The sequence below is a fragment of the Trachemys scripta genome, chromosome 7 (genome assembly GCF_013100865.1).
Source record: "Trachemys scripta elegans isolate TJP31775 chromosome 7, CAS_Tse_1.0, whole genome shotgun sequence".
Lineage (NCBI taxonomy): Eukaryota > Metazoa > Chordata > Testudines > Emydidae > Trachemys > Trachemys scripta.
Genome location: NC_048304.1, coordinates 86,834,179 through 86,849,133, shown reverse-complemented (window position 1 = coordinate 86,849,133; position 14,955 = coordinate 86,834,179). Strand labels below are relative to the sequence as shown.

The following is a 14,955-nucleotide window of genomic DNA, read 5'->3' as shown; positions in this document are numbered from 1 at the left end:
TTCTGGCTGTTTAGATTGAGGTGAACTGAGATTAATCAGTGTTCACTACCGTTCAACATACTAAACTTGCATCATCTTTGCTCTCACCCCCAACTAATGCATGAAGGGAGAGACCCTGTGCTCCCCTCAAGCTGCCTCCTCCCAGCTTTTTATATGGGTTGAAGTACTTACAGTTCTTGTTTACAAATGATCCAGGTGGTGTCTTCCCTCCAGTTAAAATGCTTCTGTACAAGACTCAGCATCTCAGAGGACCCTTCTCACAGTATAGTGAGGCACTGCAGCTATTCTGCCCCAGCTTCCCCACCACGCTCTTCAGCTCACCCTGGCCAGGGCGATGACTTGGACCTCCAGACAAACAGCATTTGAGGGTTTAACCCCTCCCAGGGTAACAGAGTGCTTTAGAGAAAGGACAACAAAAGCACAAAACAAAGGAATCTTCACCCAGCAGCCAGCTCCTTCCTTAAAGTCCCAGTTGCCACAGCCTGTTTCAATACTCACTAACAGGCACCTGGGCTCTGAGCCACTCACCAGTAAAATCCAGGCCCATCCTCCTGCAAAGGGCTCTGGACAGCCACACTCCTCAGGCAGTTTCTGGCCAAGCTTCTTACCCCAGGATAGAACTGTTTTGTTCTTCTCCCTAAACAGCCCTTCACAGCTGGGCTTTCCTCCACTTAAGTCCCACATCCTACACAGGTGTAGCAGGGCAGGACTAATTCAACAGGGCTGACTGGCTCCAGGCCTCCTGATCTTTAAAGGAGCAGGCCAGCCTGTTACAGCTTTCTATGGGATCCCCTGCATCAGGTAAGCCCCTTGGCAGGCCAGGCCAGTTTGTTTACCTGCTACGTCTGCAGGTTCGGCCGATCGCGGCTCCCACTGGCTGCGTTTTGCCGCTCCAGTCCAATGGGGGGGCCGCAGGAAGCGGCAGCCAGTACATCCCTCGGCCCATGCCGCTTCCCGCAGCCCCCATTGGCCTGGGATGGCAATCGGCAGAACCTGTGGACGCGGCAGGTAAACAAACTGGCCCAGCCCGCCAGGGGGCTTACCCGGGTGGGCCGCGTGCCAAAGGTTGCCGATCCCTGCCCTGTATGTTCATTGAAATCATAATAGTAGGGCTGACTGGTACAGTGATTTAATGAATTAGCCTTTTATTCCTGGAAATCTGGGTTCAGACTCTCTTACTGTATGACATATGTGAAAATGAGTTAGTTCAGCTCCAATCCTGGACATCAAAAACCCTCCCAGTTGTGAGTGAGCACAACAGAAGTTTAGAATTGGACTAGCAGTGAGCAATTCAGGTCAGGACTCTGTGGGGGGATGGCTGAGCAGTGTAGGGTAAATTTGCACAATGGCTGCATGGTAATACAGTATGTTACATTTCCATTTTTTTTATTTCATAGTGGTTAGATAAGACATCAAAACAATAGTGTCTCCACTTATTCATATTATTTTACCAGCAATTTTTCCATTATTACTCTTCTTCCAACACAGACTCTCTCTCTCTCTTCATAAAGACAGGCTAAAAGCCATTTTTTAAAAATCAGAGCTACCAAATAAATCAATAATGGTAAACTCTGATTTGTATTCTGAGTCTGGTTGCTGGAGGAAATAAAGCTCTGAAACTGAATACTGCAGATATGAGTTGTAATCCCATTTGCAAGTGGTAACAGATTTTGGACTTTGGACAGTTTCCAATTGGAAGAAAAGTTGGTGATACAGACTCAGGGGATTTTCTAGTGCAATTTATTTATTTACAAATGTACACAAGTCTTGTTTACCTTGAACAGTGCTGGCCAGAACTACACAAAAGGAATTTCATTTGCAGAAAACCCCATGAATACAAAGTCAAGCCCAGTAGCTCCCTCCTCTCTCACTCTTGGGCTCTGTCCCTACTTTCTGTACACTTGCTGACCCTTACTGCTGCCTCTGCATTGTACTTCTTACCTAGGAAATCTCTTCACCCAAAGTCACTAGTCTTTGGCTGCATGGAGCCGCATGGACTAGTTCAGGCTGGCTTTGGCATTATACCTCCCTCTGTGCTGGTGCTTTGTACTCCAAATGAATCTCAGACAGGTATCAGTATCCAATATTCAATATCCACTGGAGCAAACTCTCCTGCTAGTCTTCCTCTGCCAAGATAGTGCTTAACCTCACAATGTCTTTAAGAACTTTCTGAGAGTTTCTGCAGTAACCAGGCCTGATGGGGCTTTTGAACCTGATCCTCTATGTTTAATGCTATCTATGGAGTGTTTCCATCAATTGTTCTTACTATGCATTTCATTAACACCTCTATACTGTTCTAGGTTAATGCATTAGAACATCCAAGTCACAGAAGATCACAGCATCACAGTTCGTATTAGTTTTGAGATTTTTAATTTTTTTACAATTAAGGTGTCACACCACTTACAAAATGCACCACATATCACCAAATTAGTGGGGCAGTGGGACAGGATTAGGGGGAAGAGAGATGAAGAAATGATACACTAAATAGAGAGAAACATATTGTAAAAAATGTATGTAATTGTCAGAGGAAAATATAAAACTAATTTTATGAAATCATTATTTTAAAATATGCACATTTGCCTGCAACAATTCTGAGCTTTAGATGCATATTATTGTTCTTTTACAGCTTCAAGGAGTCTGCATATTTGAGATATATATTTATATGTATTTTATTAACCACCCTTCAGAACCTTGATGTCACACTCTCCACCTACTCACTGCACACACAGCCTTATCACAGGAGTTGTTCAGTATGTGTGTCGGCTCCTGGCACTGTTTGTATTGTCCTTGGAAAATAAAGCATTAGCGACCTGGTTCAAAATGTGTTTAAACATTGTGAAGTTTGCAAACGGAGATCAGAAAAATGAAGGCAGATAACATTTTGGGCCTATAACTGAAATGTCTCCCTTTAATTGACAGGAATGCAGGCACAGCTGTATTACACAGCTGATCAGATTACATATGGAGGGGCTGCCTCTTGTGTCTAATATAGCTTCACAAAAGTAAATAACCGTCAGGCTGTTATGAAACAAGATAATAGGCTCATGCAGGGATTTACCAAACACCTTTTTTGCATCATCAAAACCCATGCGACAAAACCTCAGTAGGGAGGGAGGGCAGGTTCTTGGGTAGTACACTGTGATGGTGAGACAGTGCTACTCATCCATGTCGATTCTAATGGGGCCACCTGTCAGGATATGGTTTGCCATGTGACTGGTTTCCTCCTCCTCTTCCTCCATCCCAGCTGACCTGCGCATTCGTCTCCGACACCCCTGGGCACAGCGAGACCTCTCGTCCAGCACGCCACACACAAGGATGCGGCAGTGCAAGAATACTTCCTGCAGGATAGTGAAAAGGCAGGGAGAAGGCAGTGTGAAGAACCATGGTGCTGGCTTTCACTTAAGCAGTGCTGCCAGCTCTCACAATATTCCCATCCATCCCAAACTTGCAAAATATTGTCCTTATCCAAGATGGACACCATCTCCCTTTATTAAAGGGACTGACGCCACAGGCAGCCCTCACTGCCATGTCCCTTTAACCTTTAGAGGAGAAAATGAGGCTGCTCCCAGCAAAAATGGCTGCCCTACTTGTTGTTTCCAGTGACTCTGTTGCCTAACTGAGCTCAGAGAAGATGGTGGCCCCTTTAGTCACTATGTAAGGGGCAGGCAGGGGAAAGAATGTGGAGGTGCTGGGAATGAAACTGAAGGGGCAATACACATAAGGGAGACTTTGTCAGGAAACAGAACAGGAAATTATGAGGAATCAGGGGACTGGGGGGAGCATAAGGCAGAGGGAGAGAGTGCAGTGGAATGTGGCATGAGCTGGGAGGGAAAATGTGAGGAGTAGAAGATTGTGAGGGGATACGGAAGGCAAACAGGTCAGTGTAGAGTGAGGGGGACAGGAGACCGTGGGGGATCATGGAAGGAGGATGTGAGTAGCAGCTGTCATTTCTAGACAGTGAGGAAAATGGAGTGATAGAATGGCAGCTCCCTGTGCCCCAGATGATAGGAGAGGATGGTAGAGTCCCTCTGAGTAGTGAGCAGGACGTCCTGCATTTTTGTGCGTGCAGGTAAGGTTGAATTTTGAACCTGATACTGCCAAGAACAGCTTAATGAAATTCAAACAGGTGTAGACACAAGAATAAGATAGAACAGAATCTGCAGTTATACTACACTAGGCAGGACAACAATTATAGGAGCTATGAATCCTCATGCTTCAGGCCTAAGCTAAGTGCTTTCTGCTGTTAGGAAGAAATTGAGCCATGGTATTGCATCACTGTCAAGGCTTCCCCCGACCCCCCACTTTCCTCTAAAAGCACTTGATCTTCTAGGCTCTTAAAAGAAACAACATACTAGATTAGGCAGACCATCAATCTGTTCTGGTATGACAATTCCTATCCCTGACTCTCTACTACTACTGTAATACTACATGCACAAAGAATCAGCCCCATGCAATGGCGACCTGTGGTGGTGGTGGGGCAAAAGGTCACATGACCCTCCTCAAAACGCCGGGGTGGGGCAAGGCTGGCAGCCAGGGAGATGAAGGTGCAGGGCCAGAGCCTCTCCTTTTCCGGCCATGCTGCCTGGTGTGGCATGCAGTGTTTGCACTCTCCCAGACAGCCTCTGGCCATGCTGCTTGCCAGGCAGGCAGCATGGCCGGAGGCTGCCTGGAAGAGTGCAGCTGCTGCGTGCCGCACGGGGCAGCGTCCCAGGCAAGCAGCCGGAGGCCGCCTGGAAGAGTGTGGCTGCTGCATGCTGCACCAGGCAGCATCCCAGGCAAGCAGCGTGGCCAGAGGCTGCCTGGGAGAGTGCATTAGTGCATGGCTCCACACATGCTAGGAGGACTGGAGCAGACCCCCCCCCCCCGGCCAGGAAACGTGGGAGGACGGGGAGAACGCAGAGCCCCTGGGCTGGGGGTGGGGATGAGTCACGTGTGGGGGGTCACCTGGGGAGCGGGGCGGGGAAGAGTCATGTGAGGGGGCGGGGACGTGCCCCCCTTTAGCTGGTGCCCCCTTTGTGTCCCTCCCACTAGTCGCCCCCCACATGGACAGTCTCCCAAGCCAGTTAGGGGCTGGTTTAATGTCTGCCTGAGAAGTAATTTTGTTTTGAGCTCACCTTGTTGTCTTTACCCACAAACTTGAACACAGGGACCTGGAAGTGCTTAGCAAGATGATCCTTTGACGTGTATTGTTTCACGGAGTCATCAGAAACACAGCTGAAGAAAGCAGAGGGAGAAGCTTTAATAGCTTTCACAGAGGTGGAAAAAAAAGTATCCCAACCTATTTAGTCACCTAGTTACCATCCATATTACTTTGTCTTTGGCCACCGCAGAATGTTCAAGAATGAAGAGGAAAAACAACAGTGGTGACTGATAGCATCTCCAGCACAGCTCTGCAGCAAAGGGAACTGGCAGAATGCACACAACTAATAATGCTGCGCACACCCACAACCAGAACATCTGCCAGAGAATTGCAATCAAGTTTATCCTCAGTTCACCTTTCTGGGAACCAGAGTATGCAGCGATCAGTAGAGATGTACAGATTCAGATATTTGCTGAATTATTTAAAAAAATATAATGTCATAATTAAAGGGACACTGAGAAGATAAAAATCATTTACTTTAAAAGAAAATGTCCTTATCTGTGTTACTAAAATTTCTTAGATCATTAAAAACAAAGCATTTTTCAAATCTAATGTACTTTTCACCATTTATGCTTTTGTTTACTTCTTGCATTTCTTCAGCTTAGCCTGTGAAACTACACTGATCAACTTCTCCATGTCTAGCCAATTTCACATTCAGCATCTCATGCTCTAGGACAATATGTTTGTATTAGGGTCACAGGAAGACAGAAAGGGGACCTGATAACAGTATTCAAATATGCTAAGGGCTGTTACAAAGAGAATGGTAATCAATTGTTCTCCATGTCCACTGAAGGCAGGACAAGAAGTAATAAGCTGAATCTGTTGCAAGGGGGATTGAGGTTAGATATTAGGAAAACCTTTCTAACTATAAGGATAGTTAAGTACTGGAATAGGCTTCCGAGGGAGGTTGTGGAATACCACCCCTGTGATGGGAGGCTTTTAAGAACAGGTTAGACAAAAACTGCTCAGGGACAGTGTAGGCATACTTGGTCCTGCCTCAGGCCTGGGGGCTGGACTAGAAGACCTCTCGAGGTCCCTTCCAGCCCTATATTTCTATGAACACTACAGGAGAATGGTTAATTGTTTTTACAGAACTTAACTTTGGAGCCTGAACTATATAACAGTTTAAAGCTAGATATAGAACTAACAAAAAGAAAAATGTAATGGTTTTTATTTAATAGAAGTTCTTGTTGATTATTACTATGCCCTGCCAATTTAAAAAGGCACAAATTCTACTCTGCTGAATTACAACACAGCATGTCCTCTTCCACAAGCTAATCTCAGGAATGTGGATTTTGCATGTTATAAAAGGGGTTGTGATGGAAATGGTGGAGAGTAGAGGAACAAAACTTGAAATACTATAGCCTTACTTTTAACAGACAGCCGCAGTAGAAATATTTGATGAATTGTTGAAAATGATTACACAGTATAGAGTGTTCATTTACGAAAAAGAAAAATAATTAACTCTGTTTATGCAGACATTTTCATTTAAAAATCTTTGGGATATTCAGCCAGTTAGGTTCCTCAGCCTGCAGGATGTTGCTATCTCTAGTAGAGTTCTGCATAAACTGGATTCAATAGCATGCATTGCACTATATAACTGTTGGAATGAGCCGTTTGTCTGACTGAGGAGGGGTTGAAGAAAAGAGGTAAATAAAAATTAATAAAAATCAGTGTTATTTAGTTCATCACTTGTTTTATTTCAGGCCTTTCTCAAAAAATGGTCTAAGTGTCTGGTTTACAATATGAGTTTAGAACTCCTAGAACTGCCCATCTGAACTGCCCACTCCTAGAACTGCAATATTCAGATGTCCCCATGAACTAGGGTGACCAGACAGCAAGTGTGAAAAATCGGGACATGGGGTGGAGGGTAATAGGAGCCTATATAAGAAAAAGACCCAAAAATCGGGACTATCCCTATAAAACCGGGGCATCTGGTCACCCTACCATGGACAAACATCAGATGCTATTGGATTGTTTATTATAAGGTGGCTTTTAAACGCATAGCTCCTAATTGACTATGAAGGAGCCAATTTAAAGGGTTTTTCTTTATATGATAATAATGAAAGGGTCACCTTTAAAGAGTGATATTAACGGATTTATACTGGAACTGTCTTAAAATATTTGAGCTGGGTTAAATCAAGTCCCTCTTAAAAGTCCTGGACTATGATTTGATTATAACGGACCCACCTTAAACCACATGGTCTTGGGTATACGCACTGGAGAGCGATACTATTTGTTTTCTCTACTACCAGCTTGTTGCTTTTTTAGAGGCACATACAATAAGGATACTAAAACCATACTTTAAATATAAGTTTAGGGCTGCCCTGCTGGTCTAGTGACAGTGTGTTGTACTGCAACACACAAGGGGTCTGAGCAGGGGTGCTGGAACAATTTCTATAGTGGGGATGCTGAAAGCCATTGAACCAAACTATAAACCTCGTATATGATGGAAGCCACGTCAAGCCAGGGGGTACGGCAGCACCCCCAGAACCCCTAGTTCCAACACCCATGAGTCTGAGTTAATCCCCCAGGATTCAGTTAGGTTGCACTCGGCCTCTGAAGGGAGACAGCCCCTTTCAGAAGTGAGGTGGTGGGCTCCAAAGTAAGGTACATTCAGCACTTGTCAGCTGGGGGATTTGGGGTGCTAGAAAATAAGTAAGGGAAGGATACTCCCTAAAAATATTTCAAGTCCTTATACTGTATTTTATTTAAGAATTTCTATGCCACAGTTGCCTTGCAGACCTGATGGTGGTTAGTTAGCTAAACTAATTAAAAGGCTTGTCTTTTATCCTTGGGATTTTCTGTATGGGTAGATTAAGGGATGTTGGATTGAGTACTATTTGGAGCAAGAATAGCCCATGCTAAAAAATGCTCAATCACTGGTATAGTCTATGGATTTTACTTTTTAATTGATGCAAAAGCAGCTAGAACAGTATGTAGTGTGCCCAGGCAGAGTAATTTGCTAGGTAATAGTAATCTTGACAGGACTATACAGACTGAAGTCAGAATGGTGTCTGTTCCACCACACTTCATCTCATATCTTTTCTGTAAAGTTTTGCTGTCCTGTAGAGTATAAAAATAGCAGAGGGGTTGCTGGTACCTCCTTCCTATGAGGAGAAAATGCCAGTGACTGCTTACAGGAGGAACCCCCTGGAGCCATCATAGTCAAGTGCAAATCTGCTACTGTAATGGATTTGAGACCTCACCATTCAATTCTCCTTTCTCCCCATTCAGTTCATGTTCCTCCTTTTTCCAATACTGACCATTTTCAGTAATGTTCTCAAATGTTGGTGATTAATGGATGTTTGGAGCCCCAAGAATACAAATGCCCAAAGTCTTTGCTAGGAGATCTGATAAACAAGTTATTCCATTATGATTTGGTGCATAAAGCACAGAAGTAGAAGTGTATAAATGACTTAAGTGCAACTGATGTATCAAGTACAGAGTACAAGAGCCAACGTGTAGCTTACCATTGGTTACTGAGAGAGAAGCACTACACACTGCTGCAATAATAATTTATTAAAGTTAGACAGATTGAAGTAAAACACAAAAACAAAACAAAAAAATACCCAACCCAAATCCTCCCTGCTACTTTTAAAACAGCTGCCTATGAAACTTTTGCCTCATTAACTGTCATGGTGGATGACTTATTTCTTTGGCAGCCAGGTTATTGCATAAATCATTGTTATCTTTGCAGGCTGATGGGCAGACACTAAATTAGACTTAACTAATTACCAGAGTCCCTGAACTAGTGACTGAATGTGTGCATCCTGAACATTACTTTTACTGGACTTTGTCCCCTGAGTCATAGCACACAACCTTCACAATACTGTGAAAATTGCATTATGATGTTGCAATGCCATTCTGACTGGCAACACCACGATGCAAACATCCTGAGACAACATCATGTTAACACTAAAATGATTCTAAACGTGTCAGGATATGTGACAATCCTGTCAAAGTTGGGACCATTTTATAAAACATCAGAACACTCAGCAAACCTACCTGGAACCTGTTGTGCCACAATCATTATTAGATGTCCCTTTACAGACCTCGAAGGTCTGCTCTAAGCTTTTTATTAACATCCCCCTGAGGACTTGGCCCACTGGCAATTGCCAGAAAATTGCTCCCATAATTAAGTGACCTGTAGGCCACTGTGTCTATAGTGATAGCCAGACAGACCATTAGATGGCAGGTGTAAGATGTGAAATGAGCTCAGCAAAGCTCCTAGAAGCTCCAGTCATGGCAGAACTTTTGGCTCATAGGGTAAAAATGACTGCTAACGGAATATAAAGAGATTTGGTTCCACAGGCTTAGCTGCACACAGAATAAATCCAGCCACAGTAGAGGGATTCAACTCATTGGTTAAGTAAGCTTTAGTGTTTGGTCACCAGCTGGCACACAAAGAGGGCCACATGGCTTTTCTACAGGAGCCAAGTTACAGAGAGAGATACACAACAACAATATGCAACAGTCACTTATGCTGCCTTCCCTTTGGTTGCTCCAGACTTTTTACTATGTGGGTGGTTTTGCATTGGTAGCAATGGCTGTTGGCAATTACTCTGAACATGTCCTGACCAGTATTCTAGATTTTTCCTGTCTGTGGAGGAGTGATGGTGTTTTCTGTTTCCTCTATGTGCCCTGTGACCCAGATGGCAAATGGTATTGGGGTTAAATATCAGACAAACAAGGGAAGTAGAACTGTGATACTTGCCCATCTTGAATTAAGTAGTACTTCAGGATCTCATCAATTTTTGAGGTGGGGGTGGCGAAGCAGCTCTCCACCAGTGTCTCTAGCCCACTCACGTGCACCATGGGCTCGATCCCAAAATACAGCGAGTCACGAAGCTTGAGGGTGGGAAGAGAATCCCTGTAGGGCTCGTCAAACTCTTTGTCTTTGAAGATCTCGAGGGTAAAGGGGAAGACGCCCCGGTTGCGGCTCATGATTTCCAGAGGGGAGTTCTTCAGGTTGGTGACGTAGCCCTCAGAGATGGTGTACTGACGGGGGAACTCACAGGTCACAGGGATCAGCAGCTTGCTGGTGCGGACGATGATGTCCCCATTACTGCCAGGTGTCTGCTTGGGCAAGCCAGTCACCATATTGGAAGCAATGATTTTATCATTTGCTACCTGCAGCACAAGAAAGGGAGGTGGGAAGGGGAGGAAGATCATCACAACACGAAGCAACTGGAAACATCAGGCATCAAACAGGACCTTTATTTTTTAAAATCTCTGTTTGATTTTGGACACAAGAGCCGGAGATTGGATTTCTCTTGCTATTCCGGCTCTAACAAACTGCAGCCAATAAAATTATACGCTGCAGCCACAGTCACCCTCATCTTTAGTGGGACCCATGGACACTATCTGGTTGCAGTGAGACACTTGGATTCAAACATTATGCTTGGACGTGTAGTCTCCATGGACTGGAGCTCTGTATTACAGATGGAGGCCAAGTTCATGCAATCAGCTACACTATTCACACTGCGATAGGTGTAGCGCTCTGGCTCCTGAGAAGTTGCCAGTAATGGGGACACCCCCTCCTGTGTTCCTTTCTGACTGCATTTCTGCAAACGAGTCAGCTACTGGGTGACAGAGCATAAAAACTGGCCTTTCCCTCAAGGACCAAGATCAAGCCCACTCAGAGGCCCTAATTGAACTGAATTTAGTAGTCTCAGTTCAGTCCTCAGTACTTCCAAATGTACATTACTAGGACTGAGCCAATAAGGGAGATGGAACAAACCCTCACACGCAGCGTTTGGTGGCCCCTCTAGGCCTGGGCTGAGGTTGTTTGCATGGCAGCAGGAGAAGATTCTCTCACTGCAGCTGCCACACAGTAATTTGTGGCTAAAATCCCTAGAAAATGCCTGCTCACTCCACTATTTCAAGCAAAAAATACATGCACACAAATAAAAACAGATATTGTGAAAGATGGGCCCTCCAAGGCTCTTTCATCTACCCATCATTCTGAACTGAAATTTCTCCCTTATGTGCTCTGCTGTGATCGTTGAAGTACAGCCTAATGTGCAGCTTGATTCCTGTCCCAGTTCCTCTCCTCCTGACCTGAAAGTGCTAAGGAAAGAGGGTAGTCGGACTCCAGAGAGAGGGAATACCCTTCAGTCCCTTCCTCCTTGGAAAAGGGATGAGGCCTGCCATGTGGGGGCCTTCTATGATATGATGGGTGACTAGTTGAGAGGAAGTTTCAGAGGGGTAGCCATGTTAGTCTGAATCTGTAAAAAGCAACAGAGGGTCCTGTGGCACCTTTAAGACTAACAGAAGTATTGGGAGCATAAGCTTTCGTGGGTAAGAAGTGAGGTTCTTACCCACGAAAGCTTATGCTCCCAATACTTCTGTTAATCTTAAAGGTGCCACAGGACCCTCTGTTGTTTTTTTAGTTGAGAGGAAGTGTGTAGGAATACTCACGTTTCCATAGAGGATATGCGTATAGCCAGTATTTTCCTCATTTGTCTTCCACAAATGCATGGTATTCACAGGGGTGAAAGTAACGTAAAGGACTTACCGGTACTCTGGAGTCTTTAGGAGGGGGAAGGGCTTCTACTGGAAGAGGCGGGGCCTTTAAATCCCCAGGCACTTTACATCAGGATTTAAAGGGCCTGGGGCTGTGATAGCAGCAGCTGGGAGCCCCGGGCCCTTTAAATCACCCCTGGAGCTACCAGCTGCAGAGGTGGCTGGGAGCCCCGGGGGTGATTTAAAGGGCCCAGGGTTCCAGCTGCTGCTACCGCAGTGGAGCCCCAGGCACTTTAAATCACCATTGGAGGGGGCCCTGGCCTCTGGCGGAGCTTTAAAGAGCCCGGGGCTCCACTGCAGTAGTGGCAGCTGGGAGCCCCTGGCCCTTTAAATCACCGCCAGAGCCCCGCCGCCACTACCCCAGGGGTCCAGCAGTAAGGCTCGGGTGGCGATTTAAAGGGCCCCGGAGGATAGCGGCAGTGGGAGCCCCGAGCCCTTTAAATCACCACCCGAGCCACGCTGCTGGAGACCCAGGCCCTTTAAATCACCGCCGGAGCCCCCGGCTGCCGCTACCACCCCGGACCCTTTAAATCGTCCCTGGAGCCCTGCTGCTGGAGCCCTGGGGTAGTGGCAGCGGTGCTCCGGCAGCAAGTTAAAGGGCCTGGGGAAGTAGCGGTGGCCGAGCCCCTGGCCCTTTAAATCGCCATCTGAGCCCCAACGCCACTACTCCAGGGTTCCGGCAGGCTCCGGGGACAATATAAAGGGCCTGGGGCAGTAGCAGCTACCGGAGCCCCAGACTCTTTAAATTGTCCCCGGAGCCCTGCTGCCGGAGCCCTGGGGAGGCGGCAGTGGGTCTCCGGTGGCTATTTGAAGGGTCCGGGGCTGCGGTACAGGGGTGTACCGGCTTACTTTCACCTCTGGGTATTCATCTCATAAAATGGCTACTAGGAGCTTAAAGAAATCAGACTGGCTGAGAGAGGTTCTACCTGTGCAATAAGAAACTTTATGAAACGCAGCTGAACTGGATACCCACACAGCTCAGTCAGTTAAGAGTTTGGATTCATGACTCACATGATACATCCAAAGTGGGAAGGGTGTTAACATTTACTGAGGGCTCAATCTTGCAGCACTTCCCCATATCAGTTGTCTTAGTGACCTCAGTACAGCTACTCATGTAAATGAGGATTGGGCCCTAGTTGACCCTACACCTATCCCCAGTCCCTACACATGTAATGAGAACAATGATGATGACAAAGCTGATGGCGATGAGGATACGTACATCTACAACAGTGCCACAGGACTTCAAAGAGAAGTTGATGTTGACATGAGTGCCATTGGATACTCCTTTGCAGGAAGCATTGATGAGAGAAAGATCCAGCCCTCCAACCAGATCCTTGGGGATGCTCACCTCAATGGAGGTGGACTTGCACAGCACTGGAACTGCAAGAAAAACCCCCAGCTCAATGATCAGCACAGCAAATCTGCCAAGTGAGGTAGGGAAGGCCTCTGCATACCATTATAGGTAGGGTGACCAGATGTCCCATTTTTAAAGGGACACTCCCGTTTTTTGGGACTTTTTCTTATATAGGCACCTATTACCCACCCCTCACCTCTTGTCCCGTTTTTTCACAGTTGCTATCTGGTAACCCTAATTACTGGGAATGCAGGGGAGAGCACATGTCCTATTTGTGATCAGGCTGCCCTTCACTCCCATTCCTAGTGTTTCCTGAAATGGCCTTTTATTGGCCTGCAGACACTTTGTTTTGATCTCTCTGCCCAGACAGGGGAATTGAATATTTCAGATTTCAGCTTTTTAGATGCCCCAAAGAGCAGTTTTTCCTCTTCATGGGGCAAATCTGTAGCCAGGAGTCTGAGAGCTGCATTTAATGTGCATCTCCTGCATTGCTGGGATCCAGTAGAGATCTTTGCCTTTTGTTCAGTTATGACTATTCAATACAAGTATTTTTTACCCAAATCTTCTCCAGACTAACACTAAGCATCTTAGCCAAAGCATCGTATCACATTATCTTCCTCATCCTTTTTAATTTCAGGGTGTTTTAAGTTATTGTGGAATATGGAGAGGTTTTGCTCTCCCCACCCATTTCATTTTATGTCCTATCCACACCCCAAGCTTCCTCACTGCTCCAATTTATGATTACTCCCCAAATTCCCCACATGGCACATTGGAACCAAGCAACTGAAATAATTTCCATCCTGGCCGGACCAACAGCAGAAGACAGAATTGAAGAGACTGAAGTTTTTGTGGGAGGAGCTTAATTATTGTTTTTCAAATTACTCTTATTTAGTCAAGGCCTGGATGATATCATTAACAGTATAATGTCCTGGGAAGACCCCTGCATGTTACTGGCAAGGATTTTGTAACAACCCAAACAGAGCCATCCTTGAAGAATCTATCTCAGGTAGTATACAAGTCCCAGAACATGCTATAACAAGACTTTAGGAGGGCTTAATTCGTTCTGTATAGATGTCCAGCCAGAATGGGTGTGTTCGGAAAGACCATTAGAATCAATATTTAATGTAATACATTTGGTAATGATTAGCAAACTCATTCTTCCTCATGCCAAGCCACTTGGACATCCGGGATTTGAAAATTCAACTTGAACATTTTTGAGTTTGAACTCTATTAAAGAGAAACTGGGGAAAGATGAGCAGAGATGGAGCAGAGTGAAAACAGGATAGAGAGAGACTGTTAAAAAGAAGTGTGTATGGGAGAAAATATTTTTTATTAAAAAATAAATGCTATATATACACCCTATACATAGGGAACCCACTTGATTTTGGGGGAGGCTTTCTGCTTCTTATGCATAGCCCAGATTTCCCCACTTAGCTAGAAAAGATACAGAATTTTGGAATTACTTAGTTTTAAATTACAGGATAAAACATTCTGCAAATTCATTAATTTGGCAGACAGGCAACTCAGAAAAATAATTCAACACTTCCCACTGCACAAGTTTTGCCTCTCTAATTCCAAGCTCCTTGGATCTGGGATACAACTAGCATCACTGAAGTATAATTTCCCCCCCCCGAGTGAACATTTATGCTGTACAAGCAGCAATATTTTTAACACTCACCAAGCCATTATAGAGAATAATAGTTTTATTAAAAGCCATCATTTTTGGTGTGATGTGCCAAATAACAAGCAGTGTTCCCAGAGCTGTGTGCTCTCTAGCTGCCATCACTAAAGGGGAAGCAGAATTAAATAAAAAGGAAATGTCAGAGCTCCTGCTCTGTTAGAAAGACAAGAGGGTGAGAAATAATCAATGTGGGTCAAACAGCACAGGACAAAACAAAGGACAAATGTTATTTTCAAGATTCTACAGGGACAC

At 45.2% G+C, this 14,955-nt stretch overlaps 1 protein-coding gene across 1 annotated transcript in view; it reads right to left on the bottom strand.

Annotated features, from left to right (window-relative positions):
• Positions 1 to 2,347: 2,347 nt before the first annotated feature.
• OIT3 (oncoprotein induced transcript 3) overlaps positions 2,348 to 14,955 on the bottom strand; it is a 28,036-nt gene continuing 15,428 nt past the window's right edge. Inside the window, exons 6-9 of the mRNA XM_034775888.1 lie at positions 12,888 to 13,048; positions 9,858 to 10,273; positions 5,115 to 5,214; positions 2,348 to 3,338 (exon numbers count right to left, since the gene is read on the bottom strand). Coding sequence (XP_034631779.1) covers positions 3,156 to 3,338; positions 5,115 to 5,214; positions 9,858 to 10,273; positions 12,888 to 13,048 — 860 coding nt within the window. The 3' untranslated portion in view covers positions 2,348 to 3,155. The remainder of the gene's footprint in view (positions 3,339 to 5,114; positions 5,215 to 9,857; positions 10,274 to 12,887; positions 13,049 to 14,955) is intronic.